The 19,698-nt window shown below is 46.5% G+C and overlaps 8 protein-coding genes across 8 annotated transcripts; 5 read left to right on the top strand and 3 right to left on the bottom strand.

The window, feature by feature from the left end:
- Positions 1–1,535, top strand: PHATRDRAFT_42820 (predicted protein). The gene is made up of 2 exons (XM_002177208.1): positions 1–358; positions 460–1,535. The coding sequence occupies exons 1-2, from the start codon at positions 28–30 to the stop codon at positions 1,386–1,388; spliced, it is 1,260 nt and encodes a 419-aa protein (XP_002177244.1). The 5' UTR covers positions 1–27; the 3' UTR covers positions 1,389–1,535.
- Positions 1,536–1,986: 451 nt separating this feature from the next.
- On the top strand, positions 1,987–3,765 carry PHATRDRAFT_31906 (aldehyde dehydrogenase; the record flags this gene model as incomplete). Its single annotated transcript, XM_002177207.1, has 2 exons — positions 1,987–2,349; positions 2,473–3,765. 2 exons carry the CDS (start codon positions 1,987–1,989, stop codon positions 3,763–3,765), a joined length of 1,656 nt encoding a protein of 551 aa, XP_002177243.1.
- Positions 3,766–4,345: 580 nt separating this feature from the next.
- PHATRDRAFT_42818 (predicted protein) lies at positions 4,346–6,989 on the top strand (the record flags this gene model as incomplete). The annotated part of the gene is made up of 2 exons (XM_002177206.1): positions 4,346–5,302; positions 5,371–6,989. The coding sequence occupies 2 exons, from the start codon at positions 4,346–4,348 to the stop codon at positions 6,964–6,966; spliced, it is 2,553 nt and encodes an 850-aa protein (XP_002177242.1). The 3' UTR covers positions 6,967–6,989.
- A 70-nt stretch (positions 6,990–7,059) lies between these two features.
- Positions 7,060–7,878, bottom strand: PHATRDRAFT_42817 (predicted protein; the record flags this gene model as incomplete). Its single annotated transcript, XM_002176709.1, has 1 exon — positions 7,060–7,878. Exon 1 carries the CDS (start codon positions 7,846–7,848, stop codon positions 7,060–7,062), a length of 789 nt encoding a protein of 262 aa, XP_002176745.1. The 5' UTR covers positions 7,849–7,878.
- A 2,462-nt stretch (positions 7,879–10,340) lies between these two features.
- PHATRDRAFT_42816 (predicted protein) lies at positions 10,341–11,475 on the bottom strand (the record flags this gene model as incomplete). The annotated part of the gene is made up of 1 exon (XM_002176708.1): positions 10,341–11,475. Exon 1 carries the CDS (start codon positions 11,313–11,315, stop codon positions 10,341–10,343), a length of 975 nt encoding a protein of 324 aa, XP_002176744.1. The 5' UTR covers positions 11,316–11,475.
- A 378-nt stretch (positions 11,476–11,853) lies between these two features.
- On the top strand, positions 11,854–13,836 carry PHATRDRAFT_42815 (predicted protein; the record flags this gene model as incomplete). Its single annotated transcript, XM_002177205.1, has 4 exons — positions 11,854–12,262; positions 12,308–12,629; positions 12,705–13,329; positions 13,368–13,836. 4 exons carry the CDS (start codon positions 11,854–11,856, stop codon positions 13,434–13,436), a joined length of 1,425 nt encoding a protein of 474 aa, XP_002177241.1. The 3' UTR covers positions 13,437–13,836.
- A 1,515-nt stretch (positions 13,837–15,351) lies between these two features.
- PHATRDRAFT_31900 (predicted protein) lies at positions 15,352–16,248 on the top strand (the record flags this gene model as incomplete). Its single annotated transcript, XM_002177204.1, has 1 exon — positions 15,352–16,248. The coding sequence occupies one exon, from the start codon at positions 15,352–15,354 to the stop codon at positions 16,246–16,248; it is 897 nt and encodes a 298-aa protein (XP_002177240.1).
- A 116-nt stretch (positions 16,249–16,364) lies between these two features.
- On the bottom strand, positions 16,365–17,472 carry PHATRDRAFT_8996 (predicted protein; the record flags this gene model as incomplete). Its single annotated transcript, XM_002176707.1, has 2 exons — positions 16,365–17,347; positions 17,424–17,472. Coding segments are annotated over 2 exons (1,032 nt in total), but the record flags the coding sequence as incomplete, so codon positions are not given.
- Between the last annotated feature and the right edge of the window lie 2,226 nt (positions 17,473–19,698).

The following is a 19,698-nucleotide window of genomic DNA, read 5'->3' as shown; positions in this document are numbered from 1 at the left end:
GCTAAGGTGTGTGACGATTAGCACAATATGGAGCACGATACGGGAGGTTCTTTTCTTTCCCCAGCGGAGCGAACGATGCTTCTAAAAGAAATCGAAGTTTTCGAGAAGCTGGAAGCATCACTCAAATCAACGAAACGCGGGAATCTTCGCAAGCCACGTTCTGTACACGCAGGGTCAAATAAGCCCAGGACGAGAGATTCGGGTTTTCGAGAAGCTCCGCGCAGCACTGGTTGTCTCGTTTGTGGTATCGATAGGGATCACACGAATATTCTTTTGTGTGAAGGCTGCAATGGTGAATATCATACATACTGTCTTTTGCCGCCCTTGAAATCAATTCCGCAAGATGACTGGTTTTGTGGTGAGCTCGACGTACTAAATAATGTTCATTCAGCTCATCGTTTTGTCCATCAAGAAAGCTCACTCGAATCTCATTGATTTCTACAGACAACTGTCTTCCAGATGACGGAGATGGGCTCGAGCAGCTCGTAAGCTCATTGCCGCCGAATTTTACTACCAGATTCGCTGAGATATGCTGGGCTCAAGGAGGCAATGGCTACGGCTGGTGGCCTTGCTGCATCTACGACCCAAGATTAACTGTTGGAGATGCTCGAGTCCTCGCTCGCAAAAACTTGGGCAAGAAGCACTTGGTATATTTCTTTCAATGCGAGGAGGCCCCTTTTGCGGTGCTTCCTACGACAAAAATTCAAGGCTGGACGGAAGGCTTGGTTGATAGCTTTTATATGGGAAAGGCGGCGAAGGCTGCAGGGAAATGCCGTTATATCCAATTTCGAAAGGCTTTCCAAGCCGCAATAATTGAAGAGAGCAAACCTCTGACACAAAGATTAGAATGGAACCAGCTTGGATTTCCGCCCCAAGCTTCGTTAGCAGCAAGACCGGCATCGCCGCAGAAGACTCCGGTGAACGCGAAAAAGCGTCCAACGGACTGTCTCATTGAAGGTAGCAGAACTAAGCGTGCAAAAAGTAGTGTCAGTCTCGACTTGGCACGAAATGATATAATGGAGAAGCGGGAGCCTGCACGTTACGTCGAAACTTCGGAAAGCGGTACTGAAATGTTTTGTAAAGTTAAACGAAAGTTATTGGGGGCCGTAGATAAAGTGGAGATTGGATTTGTGTTGTTACCGTGTCGATTCACTTCGACCTTCGCGGACGTGCGGAGAGCCATTTCTATTGATCTTGACGAAGAATTGCCTTCAAATTGGGATTGGAGATTTTACGTGCCACCCCTTGGACCGCTGAGCATAAAACAAGAATCCAGATTTGGTGCAATGCTATCTTTCTTGCGGAAAGCAGCACCCCATTCGGATATCGGAGAAGGGAGCCTACAAAAACCCGCACAAGTCGTGCTGGTCGATGCGCCTCAAAACTAATTTGCAACAAACATCGATTGTCGGCTTGAAGTAAATTGCTGAACCGAAAGCTCCCTTACTCACGCTAATTTTCGAGTGGAGAAACACTAAAGGCGACCGTCATGGAGTGGACTGTTCGTAAGGTTAAAAAGTGCCATTTGACTTTTAGCTAGGGGCTTTCTGTAGATAGCTGCAAAGTGCTCTCCTCTAGAAGACTTCACATCAACTATAGGTCAAGCCCTGCGTTGTTCTAAAGTAGAAGGGTTCGATTGCTACAAGTGGGATAGTTTTGACAAGAAATGTTTGTCGGAAATCCGATGAGATTCCAGTTAAATTCCAGTTACTTGAAAAGTGGTAAACAACTAACAAAGTCCCTTTAATGTTTTCCAAGAAATTCGAAAGCCATGGAAAGATCTAACATAAAACACATGCATAGTGACGGGCACAGCTGCTCGCTCGTTGACCACATCATACGCATATATATTGTTGATAGTGGCAAACTGTACTTGCATTTCATCGTGCACTGCAATCCACTCCACTCCAGTATTAGTAGACACTATTGACTCCGCTTTACCACCTCCGCGGGAACAGGAAGATACACACAGTGATGCTACAATCCATGTCGAACCGGACGGCGAAGGCTACACTGTCGTCGGTTATGACCAAGTCGTCCATACTTGTCCGCCGCCGCAGCATGTCGTCAATTCCGTGGGCCACAATGGACCCCAAAGCATTAGGCACGACCGCTGAGCCGTACGCTGTCCCGAATATTGTTGACGGAAAGTTAACCAGCACGAGCAAGACCATCGAGATTATTCACCCCCTCGACAGGGATGCTTACCCGATCTTCACCGTCCCCGACACGCAGACTGGAGAGATCCAGCCATTCTTGGATTCGCTGCGAAAAGTCACCAAGAGTGGCATGCATAATCCTTTGAAGAATCCTGAGCGTTACCTTGATTACGGAGAGATTTCGCGTAAGGTGAGTACGAAGCCACTGCCTTCACCAATCTGCATTAACTCGAGTAGCTGCGAGACGCGCATCGTAGCACTATGCCCCATTTCCGGCGAGCGCGTTGTTCTCACCAACAATCTCAACCTGTAGGCAGGAGACGCTCTAATGCAACCGGACATCGCTGAGTTTTTCATTCAGACTATTCAGGCGTGTGTTCCTAAATCGCACGCACAGGCTGCGGGCGAGGTTAGGGTCACAGCTGCATTCTTGAACAACTTCGGTGGTGACAACGTTCGTCGTTTGGCCAAATCTTTTGGTGTTCCAGGAGATCACTACGGGCAAATGAGCGTTGGACACCGCTGGCCGTATGGCCCCGTCGCCATCGTGACGCCTTTCAACTTTCCACTGGAAATTCCTGTTTTGCAGCTTATGGGGGCCTTGTACATGGGAAATAAACCCGTTCTTAAGCCCTCGGAGCAAGTGTCAATTGTAATGGAACAGTTTCTACGTCTTCTACATCACTGTGGTATGGACGAAGGGGACGTTGATTTCCTTAACTGCCGTGGTCCAGTCGCACAGGCAGTCATTACGCAAACGCCCGTCCGGCTTACCCAATTCACCGGGTCCTCAAAAGTCGGAGAGCTGCTCGCAGAGGCGACCAAGGGCAAAGTTCGTCTTGAGGATGCTGGTTTTGACTGGAAGATTATTGGCCCAGACGTAGGCGATGTGGACTATGTAGCGTGGCAATGCGATCAGGATGCGTATGCTACTATTGGCCAAAAGTGCTCTGCTCAGTCAATTTGCTTTATACACGAAAATTGGAAGAAAGTCGGTCTCGTCGAAAAGATTAAGAGTATAACTGAAAAGAGAAATCTGAACGATCTCACCGCCGGACCCACGCTGACTGTCTCTACCAAGACGTTCCTGGATCATACGAACAGACTCGCAAGCATTCCGGGTGCGTCGGTCTTGTGGGGTGGCGAGGAACTGGAGAATCACAAAATTCCCGAGAAGTACGGCGCCGTTAAACCAACAGCAGTGTTTGTTCCTCTCGAGGAAATGATCAAGGAAGAGAATTTTGAAAGCTGCGTTACCGAGATTTTTGCTCCATTTCAAGTTATTTCCTTTTACAACGATGACACTATTGACGATGTTTTGAGCGCTTTGGAAAAGATGTCTCATCATTTGACAGCAGCAGTTGTTTCGAATGACGTGTCTTTTCAAACCAAGGTCCTCGCAAATACCGTAAACGGAACCACTTATGCCGGACGCCGAGCGCGTACGACGGGAGCACCTCAGAATCACTGGTTCGGTCCGGCCGGGGATCCTCGGGGTGCTGGTATTGGGACTCAGGAAGCTATTCAGCTGGTCTGGAGTTGCCACCGTGAGATCATCAACGATAACCTAGTTCCTACGAACTGGAATCAACCCCAGCAATCCTGAAGAATGCCACACGCCTATAGCCTTTGTAACGATCGAATTGTTGAATCACCTATCAAACTTATATTGGTAGGTGTCTGACGCTAGCCCTTCTACATATTGTCAAATCTTTTCCCAAGAATCTGCAAGCATTGTTGATGGACTCGCTGTTGAAATACTTAAAACCTTTTACAACGATTTAGCTCATTTCTTGGGTTTTGTTGCACAAAGAGCTAGCTCTAGCTAGAGAGTCACAGATTCCAGATATATGTATATTTACAATCTCATTCAGGATTCCCTTGGAGCGGGATTCCTTAACTCACACAGTCAATATTTGGTGAAACGACCAAGATGCCAAGACGGCTTCCAAAAATACTACCTGTAAAACCTTTTGGTAATGTGACAACGTACTAACTGTAGCTTCCTCCCATATTTTATGCGTCCCCGGAAAGTTCAATAGTCTTGGTTTGAGTCACCGGGAAGCGTATACAGCGACTTCGAAACCGTAATCGGAAGGTTACAGAGGTCTGGTTTCTAGGTCCGGCTGCTCGACCCGAGGACCCAGGCTCCGTCCGTTCATTTGTGCACGCTCTCTATCAATCCAATGGCTTTCACATTTCGAGTGAAGCGTCGTCGGCGCGGTCTGGCCAGTGATTTTTCACCATCTGATTCCGCCTCGATGTACTTTGGCTTGCTCTCGGCGGTATTTTGCATTCTCCTTCATTGTAGCAAAGAGGCCATAGCCACTTCCTCAGGTCCCGAGATCGACTCCAATATTCACAAACGTAACTCCGGAGGAAAATCTGAAAATCCTGAATCAAAAAAAGAAAGCTGGTCAATTGCTTCAATATTCCGGTTGAATGATGTAGTGAAGCAGGAGACATCTGAAACTCTTGAGGAAGGCGGTTTCAATAGATTCGCACAGACAGCTTCGCCATCCAATGGGTCAGGTCGAGGCGGAGCTTCAACCGTGGTCAAGCCTTCCAGGCGATTCCAATTGTTTTCTCCTCTAGACACCAGTAAAGTGGCGCCCTTTGCCTCGAGGCTCCTTCGAGACGAAGAAATCGTCTTGCCAACATCCGTGGACGAACCCTCAACCAGAAATTACGAGGCGAATGATAGCAAACTATGGTGGGTTAATGCCTGGTCGGGTCACGTACCGAGCATGGACCACCATTCTACAGAAAAAGAAATTCAGTACACACACAACAAAGACGATTTAGAATCGATTGCGATTGCAACACTGAATGAAAAATCAGTAGCAGAACCTCCTGCAAATGCCTCTTATTTGCCAAGAAAAAGAAACGAACCGAAAAGGAGAAGAAGAAACAAAGATATCAGCTCGAACCGTTCTGCGGAAGGTGAAATACTACGGGCAAGCCAAGAAATCCCAGATCCTGAGCGGAGAGCTAGAGAGCCGGTAGGAGGTCTCTATGATATCGCAGCTTCGACAGTGCAATTTCATGCTGATACCCACTTTGTCCCTCAGGTGGACCTTGAAGGAGCTAACGCTGAGACAGGGGAAAAAGAGGACCCCACTCCTTTCACTTCTTCTGGCCACGTGAGTAAGGAGTCTTATGAATTTCGCCCTTTTCAATGTTCTATCTCACACTAAAATCGTTTCCAAAGTGGCCCTTGATCGACAATTTTTTGACATTGGGTCTTGCGCGAAAACATCCTTCTCTACGTTTATCCACGCAACTACGCTCATTTCGAAAAGTCACTGCAAATGCCACTGGGTTACATGGCCTTATAAGTGGAAAGCGTGAAATCTATCCGCCATCCAATTCATTTGATGAAGCCTATAGAGGACTTGTGCAAAGACGTATTGCAGCAATTGATAGAGCGCGCGCTCGAGTAGATCTCATTTCTAATGTGAGTTCGGTGACGCGGAGACGTCGTGGTCTATTTGGGCGCAAAGAGCAGATTTCCAAGGACGGTGAATATGCGTTCATTGTCAAGGAGCAAAGGGATGCGGCACAAGAGATGCGGAGACGAGAGCGAGTCACCGAGATTGACAAGCAAATACTGGCAGGCCAAAAGCGGATAATGGAGCTTAGTTGTGAAAAGGATTTCATTCAGCGTCGTCCAAATCCATTGTGGAACTATACTGGACAGCTTGACCCGGATCCTATCAAAACTGGCTCAAAGTCCCACAAATCAGACGAGGTGTCAAGAGAATTCAATTTTCCACCGAAAGATCTTGTGGATGACTATCTTGATATGTTATTTTCAAGTGGTCGTCTAGTCAGGCTCAACCATACCGATTTGTGGCGGAACGCGGTAAATGAAGAAGACGACGAGGACGATGAGTTACGAACACCAATTGCTGGTGACGTCGAAATTGGTAGACGGAGACGAAATGGAAACACAAACTCTGGGAATTGGCTTTTAAGGAACGGGCTTGGTGAAAAGATTGGGGAAACTGCAGAAACGGCTGCATATAAGGCGGTTTGTACAGCAATAATGGGAGTCCTGGCGAGGTGTCTATCAGCTATTCACGGGGTCAACATAATGGCGTATTCTGATATTCGGCTATTTATGGATCAGACCCCTGATCTACCACCACTTGCAGCGGGAATTATTCCTGGAAGCGGAGCAGGTGGGAACTACGCTCAGGAAGCTTTGAGCGACGCTATGAGGCGGGGTGTGCGGAAAAAGAAACGCAGTAAAAATCGCTCATTTGAAGGAGATGATTTTATGCAGCGAGATGCAGTGGTGGAGACGCTACTGAGCCATTGCCAGCTATCCGCTCCTTTATTGCAGCTCTTCCCTCTCTCGTGGCAACGTGCACTGCTTGGAAATATCATCACACTTGTAACTGCAGCAATTTCTGATTTCTTCGAAGGCATGGAATTTCAAATATTGGGACACCGCCTATCTTTTGCGTTCACCCCTATTACTGAAGAAGATATGATTCGCCACATTGGCACGACAGGCGGTGGCTTTAGTCGACGGCGCGCGAATACACATGAATTTGAGTCCGCAGTCCAAGCCACTGCGGAAAGGCTTTCCGATAACCTCAAGTTCCTTGACCGTTGGCATGAGCGAGCACTTGGTAGCGGAATGCTTCGATCGCAGATTGCAAACTTGATTGCCCGATTGGTGTTAACACTTGTCGACGACGTTTTGAGTGGAGCGCGTATGGACATGTGGGCTGCGCACGTGGGAGGTCCGCGTCTCGTTGCTGGACTGGAATATAGAACTGGTCCTATGGAACCTTAATATGAAACGCGTTTCACGTATTCCAACTAGCACAATTTATCTGAGTTTTGTCGGTTAGTTGAGGATAGCATTTCAGCAGCTGGAGCGTACTTGTCAGTCGTCGACTGAAACTATCTCCGCTTCAAGCAATCTCATCAGAAGCTGCTTCTTGGTGCCTCCAACCTTTATGCCGTTGCATCTAGCTTGGTCTTTTAATTCATCAAAAGAGAAAGCAGAAATATTTTCATCAACATAAACTCTTCTTCTAATCCAAATTTGCAACCTGTGATTCTCCTCCTGTAACTCTACTATATGCCGCTTCAGCTCTCCAATTTCCTCTTCTCCTGTCAACACGGCCCGTGCCAGAGCTCTCACTCGTGGTTGCGAAGCTTCGACTGACTGAATAGTAGCACGACCTAAAAGGCGGGCCAACGCTCCGTATACATTATCGTCCTCGTCCAAAGGGTCTTGACTGGCAGCTAAAAGAACAGCCGCCACAACGAACGCGGAAATGTATATATTTTGAAATAAGACAAAAGAAACGCCCGCCGCTGCGCCAGCTGCAGCAAGAGCGACGTACCACTGGGAAGTAGGTACGCGATCTGGGAACATTTCGGTTGTAGTATCGATCTTCCCTCCATCCATTGCTGCTACAACTCTGTCGTAGTCTAACTTTGCCTGAGCGGAAGCTAAAACTTTCTTTTCCAGATTTGTGGTGCTTGACCTCTCTCCCGGATGAGCATATAGGTGTCCGCAATGTACACCAGGATGAGTCCGGATCAGGTTCCGATACGTCAAGGTCTGCTCTTTCCTGTGGAAACTGTAGCCGTTTGCTGAAGAATCAGGGAGCAAGAAGGCCCAAGCACTGAAGATTCGAGAGACAAGAGATTTTCGAGGCATCATTAGAATCAGCTACCTGTCCCTCCTTCGACGTGAGTAGATCTCCATCGTCGATGAGCAGCAATAACTATTTTATACGTACTTCACAGTCGATTAATCCGTCCGTGTTCGAGTGATGACAGCCAATTTTGCCGCTACTGTGCCGCTACTGGTACCCACTTGCATTCTATACAAGACATGTCTATCTTTAAACAAACAGCAAGAAATACTACGAATGCTATATAACATTTTCCAGAGATTTTTTGGAAACTGTAAGTAAATTAAAAAAGAGAGACGTCCAATATACTATGGTTTTCCGTTTACTGGTAGCTGACATGATGCTTTCTTGCCTTACCAAAATCGAGGAGAAAATTCGCAAGCTGTAAGGGGATAGGAAAAGTGGAAAACTTTTAACTGCAAAAGAGGACAGAACGTGTTCAGTCTACGTAGCTTCATTTGGCGCCAGTATGTTATTAAGTATTCAACCATTTATAAAACGCCGTTAATTCGAGTCACTGTCAGATGCCAACCGTTGCCGGTCAATTACCCAACAGCAGTTTCTCACCTCCGCCTGTGAACAACTGTGGAAACGGCGATGGCTCCGTTTCCAAGCGGTAGGATCCGGAAAAGGCTGCTAAGCCCGTAAGTTAATCCAGCCAGCCCCGTACGGCAGGTTTGAACTATTGTCTGCTTCCCTTCAGAGTTCTCTTGTTCTCATTTCTCTCCATGAAGCGGAAAAATCTGCCGACAAACGTATTGCCCCGGCAGGGAAAGATGCAATTCCAGCCCAAATGACTACAATGAACAGGAGCGTAGAAGTCCCTAAGCGCCATCTGTCAGTTTTCACAACTATTTGCGGTTCCATCAAATAGTACGCATAGTCTTGGGGAACAAGCCGGCCCGCCCGCCCGGCCCGCCCATTGGAGAGGTTTGCTACCAAAACAAACTTGTTTCCTTTGTGGTGGCAAGTGGGTTGTCCTGAGATCTCTCATCGGGCGCCCTGCGATAACTATCTTGGCAGGCAACGTCGGCATCCGTGCAAATTTTTGGCGTTTAGTTTTATATACTTTGAATACTTAATAACATACTTACACCAAATGAAGCTACTTAATTTAAACTGACTGTGGACACGTTCTGTCCCCTGTAATAAGCTTTCCAATTTTTCTTATCCCCTTTACGGCTAGCGAATTTCCTCAAAATCAAGCGACTCTCGGTAAAAACAGAAAGAAATGATTTTCACAGTCAATAAAATGCTTCGGTTAAAATCTGCCCGATCTTCTTGAGAAGTGACTACTGTAGAAGGTAAATTGGTGAGTTGCGTCTCACAATCAACTCGACGCTGCCGACGTTTACGCTTAAACTTGTAAAAAGCTCTTGACTGGCTGACGTGAGGTGGATTTAGTCTGCCAGAAGAACGAACTACTGCCACTTACGTTATGTGCAAAAGAAGGGTAGGTAAGGAAAGTGATTGACATTTGGGTAATCCAGTTGGGTAGTTTTTTGCTCGTGTATACTCAAGTAGATTGAGCTATCATTATTCCAACTTTTCGACCTTACAGTTAGATTGACACAGACATGAAAGGAGACATGTCAGGACGTCTCACATTCATACTGCCTTATGGCATCAGATTTTCTCACTTACGGTGGGTTGTGTCGACTGCGGCTCTCGCTGTATATGTCAACTTGTGGAGCAGCATCGGCCAAAACAGTGCTGTTTGCTCATTTTACGTTGGGAAAGTAAATCAGCGCATGTCTTCCAGCTTGCTTTGTTGCGTGACAAGTTGACAGTCTTTCGCACTCAATCAATCACAGTACCATGACAACCGTCCCAAAGATCCTCACCAACAAAACTGTGTTGACAGGGTAAGTCTTCAAAGTCTCAGAGTTACGTCGCTTCACCTCGACCGAGGAAGCGCGATGACGGGTTATCTTACCAAGACATGTGTTCATTCCCCTCAGGTTGGCCAAGTCGACTTTTAAATCAAATATACCCTTCAACGCTGGTAAGTTCGAGTTGCTTTATTTGACGTTGGCTTTAAAGAATGATCACTTACAGCCTATATCTTCATAATTTCTTAGCCTCGAGTTCGAAAGATTCCATGGGCAAAATTGTTGCCGCATCTCCACCTCTCAAACTTGGGAAGATGAGCGAATTTTCGGCCAATATGACGATGTCTGCAAAGTCCTCAAGCGTACCGGTCGACTTAGGGCAGCCTGTCTTTGTTGCCAAACGTGTAGTGAGCTTTCGATGAGCGTTAGATAGCTATTAGCTTCTCGAAACCTCTTTTCTGTTAGTTCACAAAGATGTAAGTGACAGGGATTGCGATCGACAGTAAATAAATTAAGTTATAAAGCAAGTTTAGGCGCTTCTCCCGGATAAAGACGTAATGCATGGCGATGCAGCAGAGCTCGATTTTCAGTGAAGGTTTTTTAAGCCCTTACCATAATGCTAAACAACACGTGCAACGTTTCTCGCAAAGAACGTGGAGCGAGCAGTTCTGATTACAAAAAATTGGTCATAGAAAGTGGAGGCCCACCGCCCTCAGCTCTCCTTCCCGGAAACATTCTGCTCCCCGGCTGTACCGGAGAGAACAGCTAAAAGCTTGCAACCAGGGGGAATCACTGGCAACTGTTAGGCGATAGAAGAAACCGATTAGGTAGCTCACTACGGGTGTCGCAGCATACCAAGGCCCAAGACAACAATTGAGCTTACCAACAATGACTCGCTCACTGCGTTTTTGAATCCACTGCAGCAGGCTGTCGGTATTTTCAAGAATTTCTATTTTTGCGGACACCAATGGCTGGGGATCGGACACTCCAGGTTTAGATGGATGCGCTACAATATCCTGTACATGTGGGTGACATATCCATTCGGCGGCCGATAAACTGTGAGGAGAACTTTGGGGAAAACTGAACATTGCGGTTTCAATAATGCAGCGAAGTGGTGGCACCAAGATCAATTCAGGCAGGAAGCCAGTTTCGCGGTTGCAGAAATTGGCGGTTCGACGCGACAAACTGAGCGCTTGTCCCACACCACGTCCACTCAGCGTAGATTCCTCATGACTGTCTCTCGGAATGTCTAACTCGCAGCAACTGACAAGCAACACAATTTTGTCGTAATAGTCGCGGTCTTTAGCGGCTTGGATTAGGTCCAACTCACAAGATTCAACAATGAAGGGAAGCGACCGACTAGCTGAGGCATTTAAAAGAGTATGCCAGTTACTTTTCCCGAGATCCTTGCAGATTTTTGGTGAGGATTTCAAAGATGGGTCGAAGTCGCGCTTCTCGTAGAAGTGCAACGTTGAGGTTAAAGGAGTGCATTCCTTTGAATCGACGAGATCCATTGTGCTAGTGGACTGGGAACGCGACGCCCGCAATTCCAGCGACAAGCGTGATGGAATAAAGAAACAGCACGGACTTCCAAACAAGCAGCCTCCACGCAGCAGGGTAATTTGACCCGCCATGGCTTTCATTTTAGTCGTCATTAACATTAATGTAAAGCAAACTCCTCGGGGTTATCACTCATTAACGGAAGTAAAAACGCACTTGACGCTTCCTTTAAAACTGACGTTAAAAGGAAGACATCCTCTCTCATCCGTGCTTTACGTGTGCAAAAATCTTTGCATCGCGTTTCTGCAGGAGTTCTTTCTTTTGTCAGCAATTTTTGATTCACAGTCTGAGATTTGCAATTCGATGAATCTTCTTGTCGTTATACGTTTGTTGGTGTGTTCTAGAGATTCCGCCCAAAGGGATCTGTCAAAATTCGAGGGGGATATATGATACGTTTAACACGTATAATCGCGACACAGAAACCTATTTAGAGATGACAAACGAGAAGAATAAGACAATCACTAATTGTAAGTGACATTCAATGTCGCTCCGGACAAGCTGAAAGGAGAATTATTCGCAGTCCGAATGGTCAAACTCGATGCCGCCGTCACAGATGCCGGTACCAAGCGCGACCCTCGTTGTCCTGTGAGGATCGGACGAATGGAATTACCCAAGACTTAAATGGTATAGTAAACAGGAATGTCAGATTTCCAAATGATCACCAAAACTTGTCTTTCTGTCCATGAAACGGGATGTTTTCATGTTCTGGGGTTGCAGGCCGAGCTACCCCAAGAGCAAATAGCGGCTGCGGTGTTGTCGCCGAAGGCTGTCAAGAAAAGTATTTTTGTCGACATTGATGAGCCCTACACACGTAAACAGGTCCAAAAAGCCTTTCTGAAGCGATCGGATATTTTTCTCGTCACCATGGGTCCGGGTGAAGGAATTGATGCGGTCAAGGTTCCAGGTCATTGTGAATTCCAGTGGGCCGAGTACGAACGCATTGACTGGGACGCAGTCTTAGCGGGTAAGCATGGCGCCTCGTCGTACTGTATCCGGAAAGGATTAAGCAGGAAAGCCCAGCTTGCTTATTATACCCATCGGCATGTCTGTAAGCACCCCAACAGTATCCTTAGTTATTGCATACCAAAAACAGTAATCCTGGATACCTGGTCCGTCTGGGACGATAATGCTGGGACGACAAACCATGAAGGATTTGCAGATCTCGTTGTTTCTATGGGATCTCCAGCGATAACCTCGGGTACATTGAATCGTCGCTGGAGGCTAGATCAAAGCCTAATTGAAGCCAAGCGGTTGATGCAATGCGTCAATTATAACGGTAGTCAATGTGATGGCGATCCTTTTCCCATCTGGATCCTTAAAGGGAGTACCGTGAACAAAGGTGCTGGGATCTTTCTTATCCATTTTTATGAGGAGTTAGTGGATATTTGCTGGAGTGAGCCACAAATCCGGGAGTGGTGCGTAGCTGTGAGCCATGTACCTGGAGTAAATTGAGCAAGGGGCCCTCACAATTTATGTTTCTATTCATGTAGGGTGTTACAACAATACATTACAGTGCCGCTACTGCTGCGGAAACGCAAGTTTCACATTCGGGCTTACGTCGTGGCTGTTTCTGCAATTAAAGTCTATTTTTGCCAAGAATGTCTAGCTCTCTGCTCAGGAACGAAGTACAAGAATTGCGACACGAAAGATCTGTTCTCTCACATAACAAACACTGCGTATCAGGATTTGGACCCTGGCTTTAGCGAAGAGAACTGTATTTTTGTTTGGAATGAACAGTCGATTGTTCCTATCCTGCTTCGAGATAACACCTGTGAAAATGAGGAGGATGCTTGTGCGAAGGTGAGGAACGTAGTTCGCGATATGGAGTCTATTGTTGCCGAACTATTCAACGCCTACAAATCAGAATTCGGGGTTTTTGCACCAATTGAAGGATGCTTCGAGCATTATGGTCTTGATTTTTTGGTGGATGACAACTGGAATGTCTATTTGCTAGAAGTAAATCCTGGGCCGGACTTCAAGCAAACCGGCACACGGCTTCAGGATGTTGTCGGGAATTTAATGCTAGCAACAATTGACGCCGTATTTGAAATATCAAATCGGAAAGAGATCGGCACTCTCAAGTTAGTGTACGAAAACGAGACTCGAGGAGCCAAAGTGAAAAGTGGTATTAATATAATGCTGACATGACGCAGGATCGGGAAGCTGAAGCGCAGTATATTAGTAGTGGTATGCCGTCGTCTAGCCACGAAGGTGCCGGTTGAGATATTCGATAAGTTTGAGATCATACAGACTTTCCCATATCCCACATACAAGGAAATAGAGACCGACAAGTCACGCAAAAGACATCTTAATCCGTACGAAAACAAATCCTGCTTCGTGTGTTAGACAACTCCATTAGCTCGCAGATTTCCTTTTCGCATTGACGATGTGTACGAATCGTCGCTTCGCTGCGGAAGCTTAATGCTCGGAATAAGATTTTTTTCCTGTTGCGCGTATTGGAGGTATTCCGTAAAGGGCAAGCTTTCGAGGAATACTGGGCATCCCCAGATGTAGGGGTACATTTCGTCAACAAGGGTACAAGACTGACCACTACCTGTGGATTCGGCCACGCCAAACAACCTTTCCTCAAAACCATACGTCAGCGTCAGCGCTTTCCAACCACGCAATAGCTGAGAAATGTCCCAAACAATATCGCTTACTTCTTCATGATAAAAGGCCGCAACTTCTGAAACTGTAGTTGGTTGGTCACGTAAAACACCCTGTGATGTTGGAAAAACGGTTAGAGCAAAACCCGAGAAGCAAAGTAGTGCGTTGAAGTGGAGTTAGAAATAACTCACCACCAAATTGAAAACAGCATCGTAAACGCTCCTTTCCCACATGCGCCGGCGCCATTCCCGATAAAAATCTGTTCGGCATTTGATATTGCTTCGCTCCATACGTTCGGCAATTGCACCCGCCCACTTCCCGCAGCTAGCGCAGTCACCTGCAATCTTCAATTCGGTATCATTGTATCACGGGTTAAAATAATTTATTTTCATAAGATAAGCGTCACAAACAGCAAGCAATCCTGCCTACCTTCTCCTCTCCGGTCGCATCCCGTCCAAGATTGGTGCTGAGGTCTTGTACTGTTTTCATGGGCGTTACATGCAGACCGGTGGCCAAAACCTGGGTCATGGAATCCCGACAATAACCACTGTTTTTCAGAACGTCTTCAATGTTTCCATACTGTAGACCACCTGAAAAGAAAACAAAGTCGTTACATCTGTGTTTGTAGCTATCGGGTAAGTTCTTGAGAAAATCATCAAGTTGCCACGCCGATACTGCAATGTAGATAGGATATTCCAAGCGGCCTCCTATCTCAGGCGGTAGATCCTGTTCCGGCGTCAGAACGACGTCGTCTCCCATTCCCATGGAAAGTAGACCATCTACGAGTATATGATTTCCTTCCATCGGCATAACGATCACGGACGGACCATCGGAAGCCAGTTCGATTTCCTGTTTTCCACTAGAGAGAAAGTCTTGGTAGTCCCGCACAGCTTTGGAATCGGACCAAGTAGCATGCAGTCTAGTGACGAATGTCGTCGATATTGCCTGCTCGGGGTGTACTAAAAACCCGAAGACGGGTTTCTGAAGAACGACAGTAACACCAAAAAAGGACAAAAGCAATCGTTGAGATGGACAAAAAAACATCCCAATCGTTCTGACAGTCAAAATCCAATCAGTAAAACCCCAAACCTCTAGCCACAATGCTCTTCTTCTATGGGATATGCAGCAGGCAATTTTATCCCTGGATGCGATGCTCGATAGGCAACTTCACAAGGGTCTGCTGTTGAAAAACGTATTTTGTTGTTCGAGACAAATCATCGGTTGACAGTGAAACGAAGGTGGGAAAAGAATGATCAAGAATTTATTGTAGTATCACAGAAGCCTGATATTGCTGATCGGATTCTAGAGCTTCATTTATTGAAACCGACTGACGATGAGTTGGCACTTTACATGATAGTGATGAAAACCAACATGTCACAGAATCGAATGCAAAACCCCGATCCTGGGCATCACATTGCAGAGGGGGATTATGCAAGCGAGGACTTCTCCAGCAAAGCATCAATACGGTGACCAGTCAAAGCAGCGCCCGGCAAATTTGTTCTCTGCCGGCAGGAATTACAATCAATCGCTATGGTGATATCTTTGTTGACACTCAGCCGCCACATTGTTTTGTTCTTCGTTTTCTCTTGTTTGTTCCGTCAAAACGAGGTCACGGCACTGCTAGTAGATCACAACAATGTGACCCCTCAATGGCAAGATGGTGCATTCCCGTTGTTTCGAGAATGCAATGTTTCTACACGCCGAGGTTTACTTCAATATTTCTATCTCCCCCCGCTCCTGTACATGTCGCCCTCAAAAGTTTGCGCCATGTCTCCTTCCGAAGCCTCTAGACAGTACGATTCTTATGCTTCTTCGTACGATAAGCTCGACGGGGGGCAGGCATCCTCGGCTCTGGGAATCGATCAAGCCCGAACAGATTTGCTTCAAAATGCACGAGGACATGTTTTAGAGATTGGGGTTGGTACTGGGCTCAATTTAGACAGGTACGACGGAGCTCAGATATCTTCACTTACGCTGGTTGACATTAGTAGTGGAATGTTGCAGGAAGCGAAAACGAAAGCCGATGCTTTGCCCAATCTCAAGGGTCTTCCAATCAGTTTTGTTCAAGCTGACGCTTCTAGTGCACTGCTATTTCAATTTGGCAAAGGCAGTTTCGACACAGTGGTCGATAGCTTTTCTCTCTGTGTTATGGGCGTGGACGGGGGCATGGCATGTCTCAATCAGTTAGCTCAAGTTCTCAAACCTGGAGGACAGATGCTCCTTTTGGAGAATAGTAGGTCGTCGAACTCCTTCCTCGCTTTGTATCAGGACGCCACGGCGGAAATGGCGGCATCGTTCGGTGGGAAAGGATGTGTATACAACCAAGATGTGCGCGCAATGATTACGAGGACACGAATGATGGATATTCAGTGCGAGACTCTTTACTCAGCAGGACTATTTCGTGCCTTCAATTGCGTTCGACTTTAATCAAAAAATCTACATCAAAGATACTTTGGACAATATCAACGGAATAACATTTGCAAACGTATAATATCGTCATTTGTTAACATTAAAGGATTGTACTAGTTGAACGATCATGTGCCCTAACGTCCGGCCTTTGCTTCATATCCACGCAGCACTCCTCGATCTGTATACGTAAATCCTTCAAAGTGGGAGTCGCTTGGTGTAGCACCAAAAACGTGATTGCGCTGCATACTTGGGGGACTGAAAACTGGCATATTCGTGAATTCCTTGTCAAACTGGCTAGTATCGAGGTTGCCCGATATTTCTGGTCTCCAGGGCGGCAAAATCTCGCCGCGTGCAAGTTTGTCCCAGTCAATTTCTTCAAAAAAGATGTGGCACTTAATTTCCGTGGCATCAGTTTTGCCACTTCCAAGCCGTTTCTCCGGATCCTTTGTTAGAAGTCCTTGTAAAACGCGTTTCGCGTAACAGGATACGCTTGCTGGATAAAGAAGATCGCTGCTCTGAATTTTATGGAATAATTTGTCGCGATCTTGACAATAAAACGGTGGAAGACCTGTAAGCATTTCGTATAGCAACGCACCTAGACTCCACCAATCTACAGCTCGACCATGGCCTTGGCGACTCAAAATTTCTGGAGCGAGATATTCTGGTGTTCCGCAGAAACTGTGCGCTCCAGAAGAACTATTACTGATTCCTTCTTTGGACAAACCAAAGTCTGTCAGTCGAATGTGACCCTGGGCAGTAAGGAGGACGTTTTCGGGCTTCAAATCGCGGTAAACTATATCCAGAGAATGCACATAGTTCAGCGCTGTCAATATTTCTGCTGCGTAAAACCGCGCACGAGGTTCTGGAAATTTGCCAAGCTTGCCAAGGTGAAAGAATAGCTCCCCTCCTGCGCAGAAGTCCAAAACAAAATACAATTTGTCCTTCGACTGGAAGGCCATGTTCATACCAACAATGAATGGGTGACGAACATAGCCCAAAACACTACGTTCGGTCTTCGTGTGCTCGACCTGATTTCGCCTTATTATATTGTCTTTCCGAAGCACCTTGAGCGCATAGATATGGTTTGTTTTCTTTTCGTTAACAAGGAAAACTTTGCCTGTAGTTTGAACGAAGCTGGATGAGAGTCGCAGATTTCAGAAAGAAAAAATTGAATTCTTGCAGTCATTTCGTACCAAATGATCCTTTGCCAATCACACGAATCATTTTGAAGGAATCCAACCTCGGTACGGATGTCGGAGCAACCTGATGAAATCCATCGTTCGAACGCTCAGCGGCATTCGCCATGGCACTGCCGAGGCCTCCCGTAAGCTGCCCGTGTCTTTGCTGTTGACTTGCACCTCCAACGTTTAAGCCCTGTACGGGCTGCTGAAATGTCCTTTGCTGACTAGGGTGCTTCATTTCAGCCTGCAAATTTAACGATCGCCCCAGGTGTGATGCACCAAGGCTTTGAGCAAGTGAGCCAATATCTTCGACCATTTCGACCTCACCTACCATATCCATCTGGTCCTCAGCTGTGATGGAATGGTCCGCTGGCTTGTAGCGTTCAAACGCGGATGGAACATAATCCTCTTCTTCATCATCAACCTCATCTGGTGGTTCTCCATGACCGCCGGCTTCATCCCCGAACATATCCGCCATTTCCATATCATCAAGGTTACCATTTCTAGACCCTACTGGTTGTATTAAAAGGCCCGAATTTACCGCGGATGACTCGACAGGTGTTCCATTGAATTGAGTCCAAGCCGCGTGTTCGTAATGCGGAGGCATGGTATTAACACCCACTGTAAGAAACTGAGATAGCGACGGCGCTTCGCGTGCGCCGGGGTACATCAAGATGGATGTCAGCCAGTTCTGGAGCTCATTTCGCGCCTGAACGGCGGCTTGCAAATTCCCCTGGATGTCGGTAAGGCTAGGGCACGGCGGGAGAAGGTTTAAGACTTGCCTCAATGCCTGACCAAGACATACAAACTCATCATGGCTTCGAACCACGTTCCAAGACTGCACAGGTTGTTCAACCGCAACGCAATACACGAAACTTCCCGTAATGGGGGCACAGGCAAAGATCAGAACATTAAATCCGGCAGGACTATTGGGGCTCTGTAGGGTAAGAATTAGTGAGAATCGAAAATTGCTGAATCCTCTAGTGAAACTTTTAGGTCGTTTTCTTATGTGGACGTGAAACAGACATTCGGGATTTTCCTCAGATGTGAAATGCACAGGCTCCAGGCCGTACCAATGCATAAAACGCACTCTTTATGATTGATTTACGAAAAGCGTCTTTGACAGAACAAAGATCGCTAAGGATGTGACGGTTGTCGAAAGAGTATCAACATGTTTTCAAAGAAGAGTGATGGGATTTCCCGACTCCCACAAAATACGTGTTCTCTCGTAGAACGCCTACTGATTCCAGCGCAGAACAAAAAAGATCGCATCCGGCAAAGAACAAAACGGTAGAACTCACTTCTGCTTTTGGTGCTGCCATAGAATCCCCTGTGCTTTCGAATACGCAAGCAGTGTCGACAAGAATCCGGTGTGTCTGTGATGAAAGATGGAAATGTACAGCGCTTACCGACAGGTGAAAGTCCCTTTCTTCACCTCACGGCCACGGGGAGCGATTGGTGTGTTTGTTGGGACTGACAGTGAGAGCAGTAGTAGGTAGTCTTCCACGACAACAATCGACAGTACGTAGCACCAATATTGCTCGCGTCCGACAACATGACGGACAAATTGTGTCCAATTTATCACTCGTATTTCGTCAGCAACCTTCTCTTTCAAGTGCGCGTCAGAATTCACCTAAGTAACGTGTCGAAAATCGAGAACCCTAGCAATAATTGGATCCTGCTGTGAAAAAAAAACAACGACGTCACTTTGGACTCATCAATTTTAAGAGGAATGATTGTACTTATTCTAACTGCAAATCTATTGGACGAGAAGAATTTGAAAAGTCGACATAGCAAATACATTCTCAACGTATGTCATAGGCTTCGTTCTTAAAAGACCATATCTATCTCAAATATACTGTAGCGTATAAAACGGCCAGTCGACATAGGAGTGTTGATATATTGTCTGGGCAGTGTCCTACGACTAGCGAAGCTGACCCATTCCTGCCAGCTGTTTCCTTTGCATGCGAAAGTCCATGGCAGAGATATGTTTTCCATGTTGCTGGTACGCAAAAATACTCGCAGGTTGTCAATTACCATGTCTTAAATTCTCACCGAAGTGCTAGTATTGAAGAACACAAAACGACGATGGAGATCACAGTTGAGGAAAATGATGAACTACGAAGATTATGAGTCTACATTGTACTCTTGGATATTCGTAGGGACTGTGGGGCTGTGATTCGTTGTGTGTGGGACGGAAGCGACTTGTCTTTTAGCAGTAGGCGATTGAACTTCTGGTGAGATGTTGTCCTTACCAGGAGTTTGATCAACAGCTAGTGTCTATTCT

This window comes from Phaeodactylum tricornutum, chromosome 1 (genome assembly GCF_000150955.2).
Source record: "Phaeodactylum tricornutum CCAP 1055/1 chromosome 1, whole genome shotgun sequence".
NCBI lineage: Eukaryota > Bacillariophyta > Bacillariophyceae > Surirellales > Neidiaceae > Phaeodactylum > Phaeodactylum tricornutum.
This window is presented reverse-complemented; position numbering and strand designations above follow the sequence as displayed.

Coding starts and splice junctions, on each gene's coding strand:
- PHATRDRAFT_42820 (XM_002177208.1), top strand. CDS start 28: ATGGAGCACGATACGGGAGGTTCTTTTCTTTCCCCAGCGGAGCGAACG. Junction 359..459: donor GCAAGATGACTGGTTTTGTG/GTGAGCTCGACG, acceptor ACTGTCTTCCAG/ATGACGGAGATGGGCTCGAG.